Here is a 17,500-nt window from a genome sequence, read left to right as displayed (position 1 = left end):
GCTGCTAAAGTGAACCTGTAGTTGACTTATGATTAAAAGCCACAAGTGTTACTAGCCTGACCGCACACACACCTACCTATATTAGTCATTTGTGGCACAGTGCATGAAAGAAAAAGAAAGCTCTTGTATTTACAAAAGCCTCCCTCCATGGACAAACAGAGGAGATTCTTGTCGCAAGCAGCCAGGTAAGGAGGCAGCTTACCTAGGATCAAGCTGTCTACCTCTGTTGGAATAGAAATAGCAGGATTGATTCAGTTTAACACAACTCAACCAGCCACGAGGGTGTGACCGAAAGACAATCCCTACTCAAAAAGTACCCAGCATAAGCTTTCTCTTCAAGATCACAATGGGGGGGGGGACTATCATGATAAGTATATTCATCTGGGCCAATTCCCTGACACAGCAACGTTTTCTCTCTCTCTGCTCCTTTCCCCGTTTTCTTTTAAACTATGAATGCCAGGAATTGGCAACACCGCTGTCGGCAGGCCTGCCTGAGCCAGAAAACGGGCTCTGCCCACAGAAGTGTCCTCGCTTTCCCGTGCAGCCCTTCGGCCTTTTCCCTTGAAAACAAGGATTTGCTCCTGCGCCAGAAGGGAAAGGGAGCTACTGGCGAAGGGGCTGCACTTGCTCCCTAACTCTTGGCAACCGAGGCCAGGAGGAGCTATGCATGCGCGCATGGTCCTGGCCGCAGACCTCCATCCTGGACGCCACTTCTTGGTTACACCGGAGAGTGACGGAGGACAGAGGTAAACCTGGGTCAGATGCAGGTTTCCTAAAATTGCCAGGAGAGGCTATGTGCATTGCTCCGCACCTGGGCTGGCCTCTCCCTGCAGCCGCCCGCCGCAAAAAAGTTGCTCCATGGGGGTCCACTGCCCCGAAGCCCTCCCCCTCCCCCGACCTCCCTGGCCTCAGTTTCCACACCAGCTAGGAAGGGCTCCCCGCCCCGCTCACCTCCCGCACGTCCTGCAGGCACTCGAGGACGGCCAGGTTGTTGGCCCAGCTGTGCTTGGGGCAGACTCGGGTCACGTCTTCGCGGCACACCGGCTCGTCCGCCAGCTTCCAGCCGCCTCCCGCCGAGGAGCCCCCGCGGGGCAGACGGCCGCCCCCAGCTCCGCCTCCGCCGCCTCCCGGGAGTGCTCCCAGCCCCAACTGAGGCAGCGGCTGGCCCCCCAATCCCCCTACGGCCGCCGGCTGCTGGCCCGGGAACCCCTGGGCGGCCCCGACCGCCGCTGCCCCGCCTTGCTGCTGTGCCCGGGCTGACCCGAGAGCCACGAGCAGCCAGAGGAAAGGGGCGGCGAGGAGAGGGCCCGGCCCGCGTCTCCGGGCCGGGACACGTCCGCACGGCGCCATCTTGGATGCGACTCCTCTCCTCAGCTCCGCTCGGCCCGGCCCGGCCTCGCTGCCTTAGGCCCCGCCCGCCGCAGCCTGCGCGCGCAACGCCAACGGCACTGGCGGTCACGCCCACCGCCTCTCGGAGTGCGTAAGGACGGCGGCGACGTCGCCGCGGCGAGCGGAGCGAGGCAGGTGACGTCACCACCTAGCCAAAGGAAAGGGTTGTTTGTCGGAGAGCGGCGCGACACCTACTGGCAGGTCTTTCAGGGAAAGGAACCGGAATGGCGCTTTCCTCTGTCGCCTCCCTCTCTCGTCATACACCCCGACCCTCTAACTTTTCCCTAAAGTTATTCTAATTTTTAGGAAATTCTTTCTTGCCCATAACAGCAAGACCACTTATTTTTATCAAGTTAAGATTACTGTATATACTGACTCTCTCTCTCTCTCTCTCTCTCTCTCTCTCTCTCTGTGTGTGTGTGTGTACGTACACACAGTAATCTTATTTTCTGTGCAAGCAGAACTGTGTGCCCAGCAAATGTCATTGCCTAAGGCTCAATGGAACTTCCTTATCTGTTCTTTAAGTGCCGTGGGAGTAGTTTTTGCACACATTCTTTGCTCACAAGTCATGCAAATGCCATAACCTGTGGCTAATGCAGCAAACACCTTCCCAGCAAGGATGAATATGATTCTGCAAAGGTTGGCCATTCTGTACCGTTTCTAAAAATTAATATTCTATTAGTTTTTGTGTTGGTTTTAACAGTTTTTAGTTGTTTTTACTCTATTTTGTATGCTACCTTGCTATATAGAGCTAGTGTATTTAGTCTCAGAGACCAGGGTTGAAATCCCTAGTCACCGAGGAAGCTCAGATGGCAATCTTGGAGACTCACTCTCAGCCTAACCTACTTCAGGGAGATGTTGTGAGGATAAAATGTAGAGGGGAAGAACTATGTAGACCACCATGAGCTTGTAGGAAAATGTGGGATATAAACACACATAATAATATTAAATAACAGGAACACAATAGTAGTCATAGTAATAATAAATGTTATCTCGTCTACCTGACTTCTCTACATAGGTAACGATACTGAAGCCACCCACACATTCCAGAGAAAGGAAAGAACATGGTGTTACTGCAGGTCCTACCCTTGTTGTTGGTAAATTGTATTATTAGAGATTAAACTATCTTTATTTGTAAGTAAGCCTCTTTGAGGCTTAGGCCAGCAGTTATGCTTTAGAAACTCAGCAACACAAATACTGAGCTAAATTCCTGTATCAACACTTTAATAGTCAAGAGTATGACTACTACATAGTACAGTGGTACCTTGGGTTACGAACTTAATTCGTTCCAGAGGTCCATTCTTAACCCAAAACCATTCTTAACCTGAGGCGTGCTTTCACTAATGGGGCCTCCCGCTGCCACCGCATGATTTCCGTTCTCATCCTGGGGCAAAGTTCTCAACCCAAGGTACTACTTCCGGGTTAGCGGAGTCTGTAACCCAAAGCGTTTGTAACCCAAGGTACCACTGTAATTAAAATATATGTTCAGTGTACCTCGAATTCCAAATGGCGAGTGGTTTCAGACACTCAATTGGCTTTACCATTGCACCAGCATAGTTCCAACTTCACTGCTGCCCTTCCTCACCCAGATATACAATAACAGAACTGTTGGGAGGGAGACCCTGAAACACCACCACGCCTGCCTTTCACCCAAGATAAACACTGAATTCACTCTGTCATTTAGAGTGGAGACTATGCAGTCCCCTTTCAGCAAACTAGGTAAGTTTCACAGTTGTTCCAAACTCTGGTAGATTAGCTTACTACAGGACTACCTTGCTACATGGAAATATCCCAATCATATATCATAATTACCACAAGATATTGGATCCACTAACCCAAACTTCAGGACTTATTTGGCCTTTAGAGGATCCTATATTTATATCTCAAACATTGCAGGTTGCTTGTCAGGCAGTGCAAGCAGCAACTTAGCATTGCAATGGAGGGTTTTGCCATTTGGAGAAAGCCAGAGATATTAAACATTCTATATTCTTCCTCTTGTATATATTAAACATTCTTTATTTTTCCTGTTGCATATAAAAGTAGTATCTCTCACACACACAAAACACAGTTCAATGGAAACATGTACATTTTTAGACAGATGGGTCATACAGTTAAACTTTAGAAATGTTGTTCTGTAATTCTGTATAGTAACCCATCAGTTCAGGCAGCACACAATGGTGTGATTTCTACTGGCTTCAGGTAAAGTAAAAAAAAAACAACCCTAATATTGGTCTTGCAATTTGCATCACTCTCTTGATTGCTAGCCTTGGGCAAGAACACATACATGAAATATTTGATCCTATTTTAATTTATAGCAGAAGATGAATCACCAACAGTCCCAGCAAATGGTTTTTTTCTGTCAATAGAGTTTGTAGAGTTCTGAAATTGCTTCATGTTTCAACTCCCAATGATCTGTCAGGCACAGCACTCTGCCCAGTTCTCAATGGAGGTCTATAGGAAGTCCTACAGGAACATATTTATACCTGAAGTTGCCCATTCTTCATCAGGCCACAATTATATTTTCTTATTCACAATGTCTTTTAGCAGCCAATTCCCACCAGGCTTCACCACCACCTTTTACCAAGCCCAGTCATGGTCCAGAGATATAACTTGAACAGCTCACTTCAGTCAAGGTCCCATCTTCTTTATGAGACGGGCTGAAACAGAAATTTAAGCAGTCTTCTGCCAAAGGAGTATTGCCCATGCCACAAGCCTCCAAAATCACTAGAAGAGCAGAGATCATGATCTTCATCCAAGGTCAATGGTAAATTTCCAGGAAATATAAACTGGCAGCCAATTTTTTTCTCAGAAGGGCCCATAATCTGCCTAGGCAGTAAAGCCAGAAAAGCACAGGGTCCACAATAAGGTAAAAGTGGTTTCCTTTAAGATGAGGTGGAAACAAAGATCCATAAATTTAAAAAGGAACAAATGTGTGGACTGGGCATGGGAGAGAGCTGTTCTAAGGAGCAAGATTTTGCTTGTGCAGCAATGTTGGCAGGGTGCACTCAAGGCAGCTAGAATCCAGTTAGCAGCAGAGCTGGCTTGTGGGAAATTGGCTCAGTTCAGAGAGTAGCTCATTGGGGCAGCATGCAGCAGACAGTCATTGCCACTTGTAGATCTTCACCATCTTTTCTGTCAAGGTAGCCAAGAAGCTGTTGCGGTTCACCTCATAGGGGCAGACATCTAACACAGGAAGGTCAGCAGGGAGTTTCTGCAGCAGGGAGCCACTCCCTGCATCCCAGAGCTGCAGGATAAACAAACAGAGTCACAGCTTATCAGTAATCCTGTTGCATAAAAATAGCTGTTACTAGTTGGGATGTAGCAAGGAGACAAGTTACAAAAGTATTGAACCATTACTTTCCTGTACATTGGCAAGCAGCCTAACATCGCCACACATTCTGGGTGGATTCAGAGTGAGCAAGTGATTAGTGGTGTAATGCTGAGGACATCCCTCTTTGGCGCTCCCTGTGTACAAGGAGGAGTGGTTGCAGCCCTGTCACAGAAAACATGCATGTCCATGTTCCTTGAGTCAAGCCTCAAGGAAAGTGAGAAGAGGGAGGACAAGAGAGCCCCATGTCCATATGATGGAAATGGCACTGTGATTGCCATGAGGAAATGCTCCAAAGAGGCAGATACAGGCTATACCAGTGTCTCAAAACAGAATTTTCACTAGAACAAGGGCTCAAGATAGATAGATAGATGATAGATAGATAGATGATAGATGATAGATAGATAGATAGATAGATAGATAATACTTTATTCTGCTATAAGCCCACAAGGTAAAACCAATCAATAAATGAAATAGCATTTTACATTCTAAAATATCAACTAAAATATTTCAACGCATAATCTCCTTCACGTTACATACAATCTCTAGATGTACCATATTGTGGCCTTGAATATAAAGATGGTGGATAGTGTTTACTAGATTTTTAATAGTCATGCAACATTCCATGAAGTCTTTTATATGAAAGAACTGAATTCAGGAATCTGGCAACCTGTAATGTTCTATAAGAGTCAATGTCCTGGAGTAGATAGGCTAGATGTAATTCAGGTGGTTTAGCAACAGTTTCCAAAATGATTGAACTCAGAATCTTTGATCGGGGAACAATATATAAAGGACAATTAAACAAGATATGATAAAGGGATTCTATTGATTTGTTGTCACATGCGCATAAAACAGAGGTTTTACCGTTAGAAAATCTATTGCTCAGCACATTTGAGGGGAACACATTAAATCTGGCTCTAACAAAAGCGAATCTATGCGACGCAACCGATAAGGTAGACAGATATCGAGGTATCTGGGACATAAATGTAATGCCCTGATTTATCGGGGAACATGTACCTCCACCTGTAGTAAGATTTTGTTGCAAATCAACCTCCTCCAATCTTTGTTTGATGACCTTTTTTGCTGTAATTAGATCTAAATTTAGTATATCGGAAGGCGAGATTCCATAAGACAACAGTTTGGAATGGATTTTTGTTGCCCATGGGCTGGTAAATTCATCTCTCCAAAGGCACTGAATAAGATGGTAATTGGGCAATTTATGCCAAAGGGACAGCCAGTAATTAAAGGCATGTATCCACATCAGGATCTCTAAGGAGGGGGTCTTAAGTTCTAAGCGAATAGCCGAGTTGCTTACACAGGAGGGTAGTTTCAAAAGGCGTCTGAGAAAAAGATTTTGCAATGTCACCAGAGGCATGAGGTTTACAAAAGCGCCCCATAAAGGGACCGCATAGGCCATAGTTGCAACCACTTTTGCACTATAAACTTTTAAGGCAGATGGAACATGCATAGCCCCCTCTGTAAAGAAAAAGCGCAATAGAGCGTAGATAAGGGCTTTGCCACAAGGGCTCAAGTCTTTTCTCAATGACCAACCCGGCATTAAGCTCTTTGGAGCCGCATAGCCTTAAAAACATAGGAAAACAATTACTCAAGTACCCTAACCACCACCTAAGCTTCCAGCATTTTAGACTATTAACACAGAGCCAGACACAACGTCCTACTCCTACAACAAAGAACAAAACATGGTACCATGGCAGAGTTTGATGCTTCATCCCCAGCACACACAAGAATACTGCCATCATCTTCAGGACTCTGGAAGATGGCATTTTTGGTCAGGAGTTTGCACGATGGACCCGCAGTAAGAGTTTGAACTGGACGGCATGAACAGATCACATCCTCAGTCCCATCAGTCAGCTGAGTAGAGGTCAGCTCCATCACCACACACCGTAAACAGTTGTTGTTTCTATCTGTGGGATGAAAGTGAAGAGCTTTCCAGGGGACAGGTAGGTATCAAGGTATCATAGGAAAGTATCAAGACAAAACACTGTACTCTGGTTTAAGTGCAGCCCAGAGGCCATCGCCTGACCGCTTCACTCACCACTCATGGCAACTACCCCATTTCCTTAGGATACTACTCACTTGCAATCCCTTCCTTGCATGTCATCTTATGGAAGCAGGAGTGCTCATACTGCACAGCAGCCCTCTTGGGAGCTGCAAAGTTCTAGGGAGGGATAGACTCCTGAAGTAGTTGGCACTTACCCTTCACCGGGGTTGAAACAATCCATATTGTATTTGGGGATGGGAGACTGCACCCTCTGTGCCCCATCATCTTGAAAAGATTTGGGGAGACTGGGGTACAGAATAACTGGTGCAGCATTTTAGATGCAGGCCAGAGGTATCCTCTTCTCTTTTAATGTGTGTGCAAGAGACGCCAACAACAAACATGGTAAGTGGTTTCTGTCCACACAGTTGTAACTGTGTCCACATTTAGGGTGAAAGGAATCCCAACACTGCATAAAAATAGCCCTGCCCTGATGTCTACACATCACAACTTACTGGGTCTGAATGTTGCAAGGCAGTGCCGTGTGCTGGCCTCTGTCTGAAGGTCAATGCAACCTCCAGGCTCCAGGAGGAGGTGGTGAGGCCGATAAGAGCCACTGGCCTTCTGTTCCCAAAAGCAGGCTCCCTCCAGTGTCCCAGATACCAGTCCACCATAGGGCAGTGAGGCAGAGGCCATTCGAGGAAGATACGATAAGGACACCACAGGGCACCTGTGAGGGACAGAGGAAAGAGCAATAACCAACAATGTCAAACCATTCCACTTTCCCTACTCATTTGCTGTTGTGAGTCTGAACGAGCATGAGTAAGGAAGGATTTCAAAGAGAACTGGAGAATCACTCTCACTTCTACATACCATTGGCCAAAAGAACTGGTGCTATGATTGAAATCCTATTAATATTTACCTCTGAGCAAGCACCACTGAACACTGCGCAATTGACTTCTGAGTAAGAAACAAATTGAGCTCCATATCACCATGACTGTTCACAACCCCAGAAAAGAACAAGGTAGAAGTCAATCACTGCAGGCAACATTGCAAGTATCACAATCTCTCCAGGGCTTACCTCACCCAATGTTCATTCCTATTCCTCATCCACATAACTGATTGAAAAATACACATTCTGAGAAGTCTTAGTGCAATGCATTAAGGACTGGAAATTGGTCCCAGACAAGTTTTATCAGGCTAAACCTCTGCCATTAGGCCACTCTCCCAAGCTCAAAGGTCTTCATTCTGGGTTACAGTGGGGAGGTAACCAGTAACCAGAGTAAAAGTTAGTGTTCTGCAAATTCTGTGCCAGGAATGATATACTAATAACACATGGCGTGCAAATTTTAAAGTTCTACATGCGCTGATCATCCTTCATCTGCTTCAAAGTCCTCTACAGTCTTAATTCATATGCTCAAAGGACAACCTAGCTGTATAAAGCAGGAAAGCAATACCTGGACTTCTGTGGAGCAAGCTCCTGGACATGAGAGCTTGTGTCCCGCAGGTCATACACCAAGACAGAGCCATTGACCAAGCCAGCATAGACATAGTTGGTGTCATCCAGGCACCAGCTGCAGCTCCAGACAGGTCGACCAGTATTGTATGTCTGCACAACGGTGTTTGTAGTCAAGCTGAGGGAAAGTTAGCAGAGCTTTACATATCAAAGCGGTCTCCCATTGAGAACCTTAGCACTTCTGCACATGGCCCACGCTATCCAGCAGATACCCAGTTGTGGGCAAAACAGCACAGTTCAGACAAAGCTGCTCTGCAGGAGCCAGGCAATACTTCCAGAATAAGATCCTTACACAATCTCCTGGACCACAGAGAAAGGAAGCAGGCATCATAATCATCACTACTCACCTGGTAAGCTTGAGGGTATGGTCTAAAGCAGCAGATAAGAGCAAGCCATCTGCACGGTTGCTGAAAGCCAAGCCCCGGATCTGCTTGCTGTGGATGGGGACATATTGGCTGCTCTTTGAGTTGACAGCACTCATCATCTTAATTCCACATCCTGAGACACAAAGCAAACTGATCAGCAGAAAGCCCAGCCTGCTAGAGTCCAAATGCTGTAATGTCTGTCCTCTTTGATTGACCAAGGCAGTGAAAAAAACATTTCCATCATAAAACTTAGGGACTTCCTTCAGCAGGCAACTCACCAGGAATGAGGGTGCTTTGTGGAGATGGCTGCGACACTACAAGGCAGCTCAGTGGGTCGCAGTATGCCATAACCCGGCAGTTGCCCACCTGAGACACTAGGGTGGCCCTCTCAAAGTGGTACTTGTGCTGGCCCTGGCTGGAGGAGAGGCAGCCTGGAAAGCATGAGCGAGAGTTGCTGGGCTGCTGAGAGGAAAGGGTGTTGTGGCGAGCCATCAGGGCCTTTAATTCCTGTAGAATGGAAAGCAGGAAAAATGAGGCAAAGAAAGCATGTGTGGAGCTGAGAGCACTGGATGTTTCCACAGGCAGAACAGTAGTAAAAGTCAGGAACAACTTGTGCTGGGTTGTTGTTTCTTTACTGCTTTTGTATACAACTTGGCTATTTTTTGCTTGTAGAGCCCTTCTAATGCCCAACCATCTCATCCCCCAGCTAAAAGATAGCTGTGATATCCTACCCTTCAACTTGCCACTTTTCATTCTGCAAGGTGGTTCCTTAGCTGAGCTTGCCTTAGTTTTTTCACTATTTCCTGCAAGATCCAATTTCTATTCCTTCCTGTGTCTGTTTCCTGTCCATGTATTGATGTGATGAGTGTCTGGAGGATGCAGCCTGGGACAAAGAAGAGTGCTGTCTCAGAACTGTTCTGAGAGGTTGTCTCTGGGGGTATGTCAGGGGATGTCTTGTGTGGGTCCCCATTCAGATTTTTTTGTGCTCTGGAATACTGCTCTGGAAGTTTTCTGAGTTATACAAATTCACTGAGGGTATATAAAATTTACCAGATTTTTGATTTGGAATGTTTTTGTGACTCCTTTCCCCAAATCATAAGCTTTGACATACAAACTCAAATCAAGGAATGAAACTGGGCCAGGGTGACGACCTGGGCCCCAGATTTTGGGTGCCCAATGGCACCCATGACATAACGTTACACCATGACATCATGTTACATCAGTGGAACGTTTCTACCAGAAATCACGTTTGGAAGCCTGGCAGGGCCTCGGACGTCGCCCCAGAGGTTGCATTGGAGCCCCACAGTGTGGGTGCCATGCCACCCAGGCCCACTAGAGTTGGCGTCAGTGAACTGGGGTGTCCTATTATCCTGTCCATCATTAGCAGAGAGTGAGAGAAAAGGCCACAAAGATTGCGCATTTCATTTTCTTGTACATGGGAAGGGGATTTAGAAGGTTCTGCATGAACAGGATACAGCTAAACCTACCTGAACTTGCTGCCGAAGTTTACTGCATTCATCTGTCAAGACCTGCAGCTGGAGGCGGCTCTGTGCGGATTCCAGCTCTGCCTTCCTTCGCAGCATTTGCTCCTTCTCCAAAGAGCTGCAGGAGGAAAGTACAACAGATGCAATTAAGGAAGCTCATGAGCCAACCCATCTCTCTCCCACTGATGAGTAGAATTAGTTTTCTATTCCATTTTCCTGCCTGCCCAAAAACTTTTAGGGACATAGTAACAGTCTCTTGAATTTAGAAAGAGACATTTAAATAGTAATACTTTAATTTCAGAATAACCATGAGAGATTCAATAGAATATGCATCCCATTTTATCTTAAATATATATACTAGTAAAAAAAGAAAAAGTTACAGAAACAGGCATATATCTTCACAGGGACATCCAGACACTGTACCTATCATACCTACCTAATACAAGTCTAACAAAGCAAGCCCTTGAACTAAAGCCTGGTGTTAGGACACAAGTATCTTCTCCAATCACACAGATACTCATCTGACTCAGCTGAGGCATAGTGATAGTTTGCCAAGACAGGTGTTTATGCCAGGTACTGCTACCCTCAAACTTATAGGAGGAAAGTTGTGAGTATATACCTTTTCATGTGTTCCTGTTCACTGGTGTCGAGCGCTTTCAGGGTACGAGCATAAAGGACTACTATATCTGAGCGCTTGGCTTTCTTATTACACTAAAAAATGAAAAAATGTGAACATAAGTCAATTTATTGGTTATGAAGGGCATTTACTGTGCTGCTATTAATTTATCATGACTGCTACACAAACCAAGTGGTGATACTGCTTTTCAAATAGATCTCTTTGCAAAAGCAGGGGTGAATGTACACAGTGTTGGATTGCTGAGAGACTCCCCTTATCTCAAATAGTTCTCCAGAACAATCAGTGGGACTCCCCCAAACATGCAAAAGTGACCTGCTCAACATCATGGCCAAGCATCTCTTCTCAAAGTTTCCTTGTGCCAACAGGTCGTCTTGTTGACCTGACTGATCCCAGGCAAAATCCCTGAACTTAGCCAACAAAGCAAAGACAACAACTTAAAAAGGTAAACAGCACCTTACTACCACCCCTCAAAAATCCCATTGTCTCAGGTGGAAGTTCTACCAGTGCTCTGTCACCAAATATGATGTACAGCTGCTGCTGCCAACTTGGTGTCCTCCAGAAGTTTTGGATTACATAACTTCATTCAGACTTAACCAGCACATCTGTGCTAGCTGGCACTGATAGGGGATTTGTAGTCCAAAACATATGGAGGGCACCAAGTTGGCAAATGCTGATAAAAATACTCTCCTCACAGAAAGAGTTTGACCAAAGGGAAGGAGAACTTGCTGCAACTCCTAAAGCCCAGATTTGAGGAGTCCTGCTGTGTTCAACACTGGCTAAAGTGCTGTTTGAAGTCCTGCAATCAGTTTGAGTGCCAAAACAAGGAAGATGGCATCCAAAAAATTGAACACAGCTCAGGGGAGTGCAAAGAAAAACACAAGAAGGTCTACAGAAGGCAAGCCAAAAGAGGAAGAGCTTACAGGAAGATGGCATGGAAAGTAATGCAGAAAGAAAGAATTGGAAAAAGGAAAACAATGTGGAGAGAACTGTTGCCCACAAATTTTACCAAGGACAGAAAAAGAATAAATGGGTTTCAGAGAGGAAGATTTAGGTTATGTGTCAGACAGAAGAAACAAAATGCCCTTCCAAGCTTTTACCTGTGGGCATTTGCCCACTTGTCCCTTCAGCCACCTCTCAATGCAGCTATAGCCAAAGAGATGCCCACACCGCAGTGCAGAAAGACGGTGCTCCCCAGCATTTGTCCACTCTTCAAAGCAGATGGCACAGGTATCACCACTCTCCTCTTCCTCACCCAGAGGAGCCAGAGGAGCAGCTAGGTGAGTTCTCTTTAACGGAGTTGTCTGAAACAAGAGAACATGGAAAAGGTCAAGCAAATGCAATCTTGGTTTATCTTAATTGGCTGAACATCCTCCACAGCACACACCCAATCATTTGTACCTTCTTCTGGAGAGCAGTGGCACCTCTAGCATCAGGATGCTCTGGCCCAACAGAATCCCCTCCAGGAGGCTCCATTTGGGTTGCATCAGAAACTGCAGGGGAGAAACAAAGGAATAATTAATATAGGAAGAGATGGGGACAGGTTGTAATTAGTGCCACATAAACAAAAACTCAGTAACAAATTGTTGGCATTTAAAAGGGAAGTTCAAAGTGAACACAAAGCCACTGCTGTCTAAGAAAAAAAGAGAAAAGAGCAGCTTTTCCACCAAGATAATCCTTCAAACTATGTTAACAGGAGGTAATTTTTAAAAAAATAACTTGGCAGAAAATAGTAAAATAACTCAGCCAGCAAGACACCCTCTGCAAATTCCAGTGGTGGCTTCCCAGCACAAATCCCTTCCACCTATGTTCACAAGTGGCTTGCTCCAACCTTCCTTTCTTCCCTCATTTCCCAAGATGGCCCACCTTTGGTCCTGCAATTTTACTATCCTCATCTGCTCTTTTTAAAAAACCTCCAACCTTCTCTTGCTGTTCAGAAAAGGGCGTACCATGCACAAATAAAATGTATATGGTACCTGAATCTCCCCTATAAACCCCTTCTCTAAATTCCTCTGTGAAACCCTTTTTGTGTATGTGTGAAATAAATTAAATAATAATAAGCATGCCTATTTGCATAACAGAACCTCAGTTTGACATTTAGCAAGGTTTGTACAAAGATCAGAAAACAGCTTTCAATTATTCAAAGACAGCAGGATACACTGGCAAAGTCTGGCCTTGGTTCAAGTCTCTGCAGTCATGAAATAAACGATATGGTCAGGCGCAAGTCATCCTCTCCCAACCTAGCTTACCTCTCAGAGTCGTTATGAAAATACAAATATCACACACTCTGAAGTAAGCTGCCCTAAGCAGAAGGTAATGAATACAGTCATACATCGGGTTGCAAACGTGATCTGTGCGGGAGGCACATTCACAACCTGCAGCGCCGCATCTGCGCACGTGCATGATGTGATTCGGCGCTTCTGCGCATGACATCATTTTGTGCTTCTGTGCATGCGCAAGTGCCAAAACCCGGAAGTAACCCATTCTGGTACTTCCGGGTTTGGCGCGATCCGCAACCCGAAAACGCACAACCTGCAGCGTTCACAATCCGAGGTATGACTGTAAACAAATAGATGGTTGTGTCAAATGTAGGCAATGCATCATGAGCCATTTCTGAAATTTTAGGCCCCTTTAAAGAACCAATACAAACCTCCCAAGTTGGCTGGCCCAGGTGCCTCCTCAAGGGCACCCACTGTCTCCTCTTCCTCCTCAGTGGAGCTGCTGCTGCTGTTACTCTCAGAATCACTTAGAACCACAGTTTCATCTGAGCTGTTCCCACTGTGACCTGCTAGGATGTGTGATGCTGCCGTCGCTTGTGTCCTGTTGATCTGGAAATAACTGTCTAATGGTGCTGTGGACCTGAACATCCAAAGCATAAATTTTCATTAGAAAATGTAAGATAGAAAGAAGAACATGACCCACCCATTTCCAAGCCACAAAGTTCAATAATTTACACATCTGTCTCTCCCCCTCTGCCTCAGAAGCCACAACTTTTCATTAGATTCTAAACCAACTTTTCATAATGTGCGATCTTCCATCAACATGAACATTGCTCTGTAAGTTGAGCTAGCATCTCTGTAGCCAAGTGTAGCTCCACAAATTCCTAAACACTGCTCATCCTTCCACCCAATTCTGTGAAGTGCATCTTCTCTCCCTCAACTATCTCCCATCCCAGCAGGTCCTTGTACAAAATGGGTATTTGTGTTTGCTTCCCCATCCCTTTCTTTTTGGTGCTAAGTCTTTAGATGGTAAATTCTGAGGGCAGGGGCTGGAGTTTTGTTTTTTTAACTGAAAGCTACTCTGAGAGCTGGGTAGAGAACACATGAAACAAGCAAACTACTCTGCATACAAAGCACAAGCTCCACCACCAAGCTAAAGCCCCATGACTATTACATGAGTTTATCTAGAAGCCAGCTTACAAATATCAGCTGCCTCCAGGATCTGCTTCCCACGTGATCCCCCCAACAGGAACCTCCTTGAAAGATCAACCCTCCCACTGACAGATGCTCACCTCACACACACCCAAGATCCACCCCTCGCATACACTCTGTCAGGGACCAACTTTGCAGGATCTGACCCCCACTCCAACAGGCCCCCATCTGCAGTATCCATTCCTCACAGACAGCAGCTTCCCTCCACAAACACTCAATATCCCCTTCTCTGGGTCTGAGAAGCCCCCTTCCCCAATGCAACAGTGACCCCAACAGGAGCCAACAATGTGTATCAAGGATTCAACCCCACCTGGTACCTCCTTTATAAACCTTTCAGAAGTCTACTTATTTTATATAGCTGCCCCATAGCAGGAGTACTCAAGGAAGCCAGTGTGGTTAGAGTGTTGGACTAAGACTGGGAGATCAAGGTTCAAATCCCCACTCAGTCATGAAGCTCACTGGGTGACCTTGGGCCAGTCACAGCCTCTTAACCTACCTCACAGGGTCACTGTAGAAGAGGGGTGAACCATGTACTCCTTGGAGAAAAGGATGGGATATAAATGCAATAAGCAAGCTCTTCTGCTGACCTACTGCTAAAGAAATCTGTTGAAGCCAGCCAGATGAAGATATTAGTCGCCAACCTGGCATCCACGTGGTTGCAACTGGACCCACGCCAGTAGCAAAATGCTCCTGGCTAATTTCTATCACAACAAAGCACATGCTCTACCATGGGCATAGCCAGGTGGGGCGCAGGGCTCAGCTGTCCCCCACTACATCAAGTAAAAAAATAGAAATACTTAACTGACCATTTGCATTGCAGATAACTCTGCTCTGCCCCCCCAACAAAAAGACACACACCCCCTCAAAAAAATCCTGCCTGTGCCTATGTGCTCTACCACTCTACCACTACACTATGACAGTGGTGTAGCCCATTCCCCTTCAGGAACACAGGAAGAAAAATGTGAGGGTCCTCTTGTTTACAAATACCAGCTGCCTTCAGCATGTGCTCCAACAGACACCACCTTCACATATCCTTGCAGAATCTGGCTGCTGCTCCAAGAACCAACCCTGCAGGCTCCATGCCGCCACCCCCATTCTGACATGTGGGGTCTCCAGGATCTCTCCACCCCCACTGTGACACTCATTCACACACACACCTATGATCCATCCCCTGGCTCCGAGAAGCTCCTTCTATCACACACTCACACACTTCCTTCCCTCGCTTAGCAACCCTCCTTGCTCTGACAGGTACCCCCTCCACTCACTCACATACCCACACCCATGACCCACAGGTACCTCCACCACCCCACCCCGCAAGATTCACAAAATCCACAACCCCTGCGAAAGGCCCCCATTCCCTTCACCCACCCCAGAATCCACTCCCTGGCTCCCGAGGACCCACCTCCTCCTCCTCCTCCGTTCTGACAGCCACCTGCGCCCGAGAAGCCTAACAGCCTTCCTTCCCCAGGGTTGGGAACGCGAAAGGCCTCTTGTTTACAAAGCCCAGCTGCCTCCAGCACTTTCCCCCGCTGCCTCGCTCCGACCTCCGGGGGCCCACCACGCCCAGCCCCGTTTCCGAGGGGCTCCTTCGTACTCTCTCAGGCCCCACGGTCACTATGAGAAGCTCCCCACAGGATCCGAGCCCTTCCCCCGCCCTTCCTCACCTGGCTCGGGAGGCCCGTTGGGAGGAGGAGGAGGAGGCGGCGGCTGAGGCGGCGCGCGGTCCCTGCTGCTGCTGCTGCTGCCGAGGCGGGTTCCTCCTGGCTCGAGGCGGCGGCGGCCTCCGCGGCTCGCGCTCCCCAACGAAGGCGCCCCATGAAGAGCGAGAAGCCGCCGGCCGAGGCGCCCCGGACGTCGAGGCGTCCCCGTCTGTCGCGGCCGGTTCCTGTAGGCGGCTGGCGGCGGCGGCTTGCGACTCGGTCTCCTCGGCCGCCGGCGCCAAGTCCACGTCCATCGCTTCCTGGTGGGACATGTCCTCCCCTCAGAGGGGAGGGAAGGGACCCAGGCGTCCGGGCCTGACTCTCCCTCAACTGCAGTCGCTCGAGCGCCCCGCCGCTGCTGCTGCTCCGCCTCCAGCTCCCGCGGCCCCTATTGGTCGCTCGTCCAGCCGCGAAAGGCCGAGCGCGAAAGCAGACTTCGGCTCCTATTGGGACAGAGCGGAGCGTACGTCGCATTTCCATTGGGCTATACGTCTGTCAATTTTGGAGAGGGAGGGAAACGCTTCTGAAGGACCCCGCCCTCTGCGAGCGGAAGGGAAAAGTTGAGGTCGTAATTGGCAAGGTGCATGCGCAGAAAGGGTTCAAAGACTTGACAACTGCAATAGCCGCAGGCGGGGCGGGACTTCCGGTTTTTGATTCGAAGCGTCAAATGACAGTTCTTCACAGCATAAAATGGGGAAAATGCAGAATTTTACCATAGTTCACCGCAGTGCATTGTAATGTACAAGCAAAGATAAATGTCGGCCCTTCTTTTGGCTCAGATATTAATGCCACAAACCCACACTAGAAGTTACATGAGAAAAGGGAGCGGAAGGGTATTATCTGTTCAGAACCAAGCTGAACCTGTCACGTTCCCGGTCAATTATAGCCTGTACCAGCAAGGCTAAGGTCTCTTCCCCCCCCCCGCCCCAATTACTTGGTCCATGGTCCAGCAAGACTTGAAACCCGTCCTTAAGATTTTAAAGCAAAAACGGGGTTCAGCTGAAGCATGTGAGCAACCCAACAATTGAAAACCTGCAAAATATTGGGTCAATATCACCATATGGAGAAGGGAGGGGTCTTCCCAGATGAGTGTGTGCTATAACATCTTTATTCCATTTTGTACCTTTGTCTATTTCTGTTTGCTATTCTGTTTACCTTGCTAAGTTTGAAGCTGACAGGACATGACTTTAGTGATAAATAGCTAACCAATTATCTTGCATTCTTGAATCATGACTTTCCCTCTGGAAGAAGATTCTGTTGTCTGCAGAACTCCGTTTTTTCCTACAGAAGATGATAATCAAACTTTGCTGGTAGCATAGATTAGTGTACTGATCTTTAGATTAAGTGTTAAGATTTCAGGGTACTTACTCATACATTCCAAGACATGTTTAAGGTAAGGAATAGTACCAGAATCACTACAGTTCATAATGGGGGTTTTTATATCAAGTTATGCCCACTGCATTGATGCCATGATCTCCAGAAATAAACCAAAGAAAAAGTTCAGATTGGCACCCATCATTGCAGCATCTCCATCAGAGCATTGGGCTCTATCCACTCCAGTGCTACTGTAATTATTTTATTTTTATTGTTGTTGCTGATGCCAAAAATAGGTTAGGGGCGGGTAGCAGAAAAATTTGCACGGGAGGCCAGCTCA

At 47.0% G+C, this 17,500-nt stretch overlaps 2 protein-coding genes across 3 annotated transcripts in view; both read right to left on the bottom strand.

Annotated features, from left to right (window-relative positions):
- GLG1 (golgi glycoprotein 1) overlaps positions 1 to 1,409 on the bottom strand; it is a 64,604-nt gene extending 63,195 nt beyond the window's left edge. Inside the window, exon 1 of one of the 2 annotated variants that reach the window (XM_053399267.1) lies at positions 952 to 1,409. In XM_053399267.1, coding sequence (XP_053255242.1) covers positions 952 to 1,350 — 399 coding nt within the window. In that variant the 5' untranslated portion in view covers positions 1,351 to 1,409. The remainder of the gene's footprint in view (positions 1 to 951) is intronic. The other variant, XM_053399266.1, reaches the window with a different exon arrangement.
- A 1,975-nt stretch (positions 1,410 to 3,384) lies between these two features.
- Positions 3,385 to 16,705, bottom strand: RFWD3 (ring finger and WD repeat domain 3). Its single transcript, XM_053399264.1, has 12 exons — positions 15,811 to 16,705; positions 13,366 to 13,574; positions 12,117 to 12,208; positions 11,816 to 12,019; positions 10,701 to 10,792; positions 10,085 to 10,199; positions 8,876 to 9,104; positions 8,580 to 8,730; positions 8,174 to 8,350; positions 7,232 to 7,446; positions 6,425 to 6,642; positions 3,385 to 4,633 (listed from the first exon to the last, which is right to left on the bottom strand). The coding sequence occupies exons 1-12, from the start codon at positions 16,116 to 16,118 to the stop codon at positions 4,490 to 4,492; spliced, it is 2,154 nt and encodes a 717-aa protein (XP_053255239.1). The 5' UTR covers positions 16,119 to 16,705; the 3' UTR covers positions 3,385 to 4,489.
- Between the last annotated feature and the right edge of the window lie 795 nt (positions 16,706 to 17,500).

The sequence above is a fragment of the Podarcis raffonei genome, chromosome 8 (genome assembly GCF_027172205.1).
Source record: "Podarcis raffonei isolate rPodRaf1 chromosome 8, rPodRaf1.pri, whole genome shotgun sequence".
NCBI lineage: Eukaryota > Metazoa > Chordata > Lepidosauria > Squamata > Lacertidae > Podarcis > Podarcis raffonei.
Note: the sequence above shows the minus strand (reverse complement) of the source record. Positions and strands in the feature narration are given on the sequence as shown.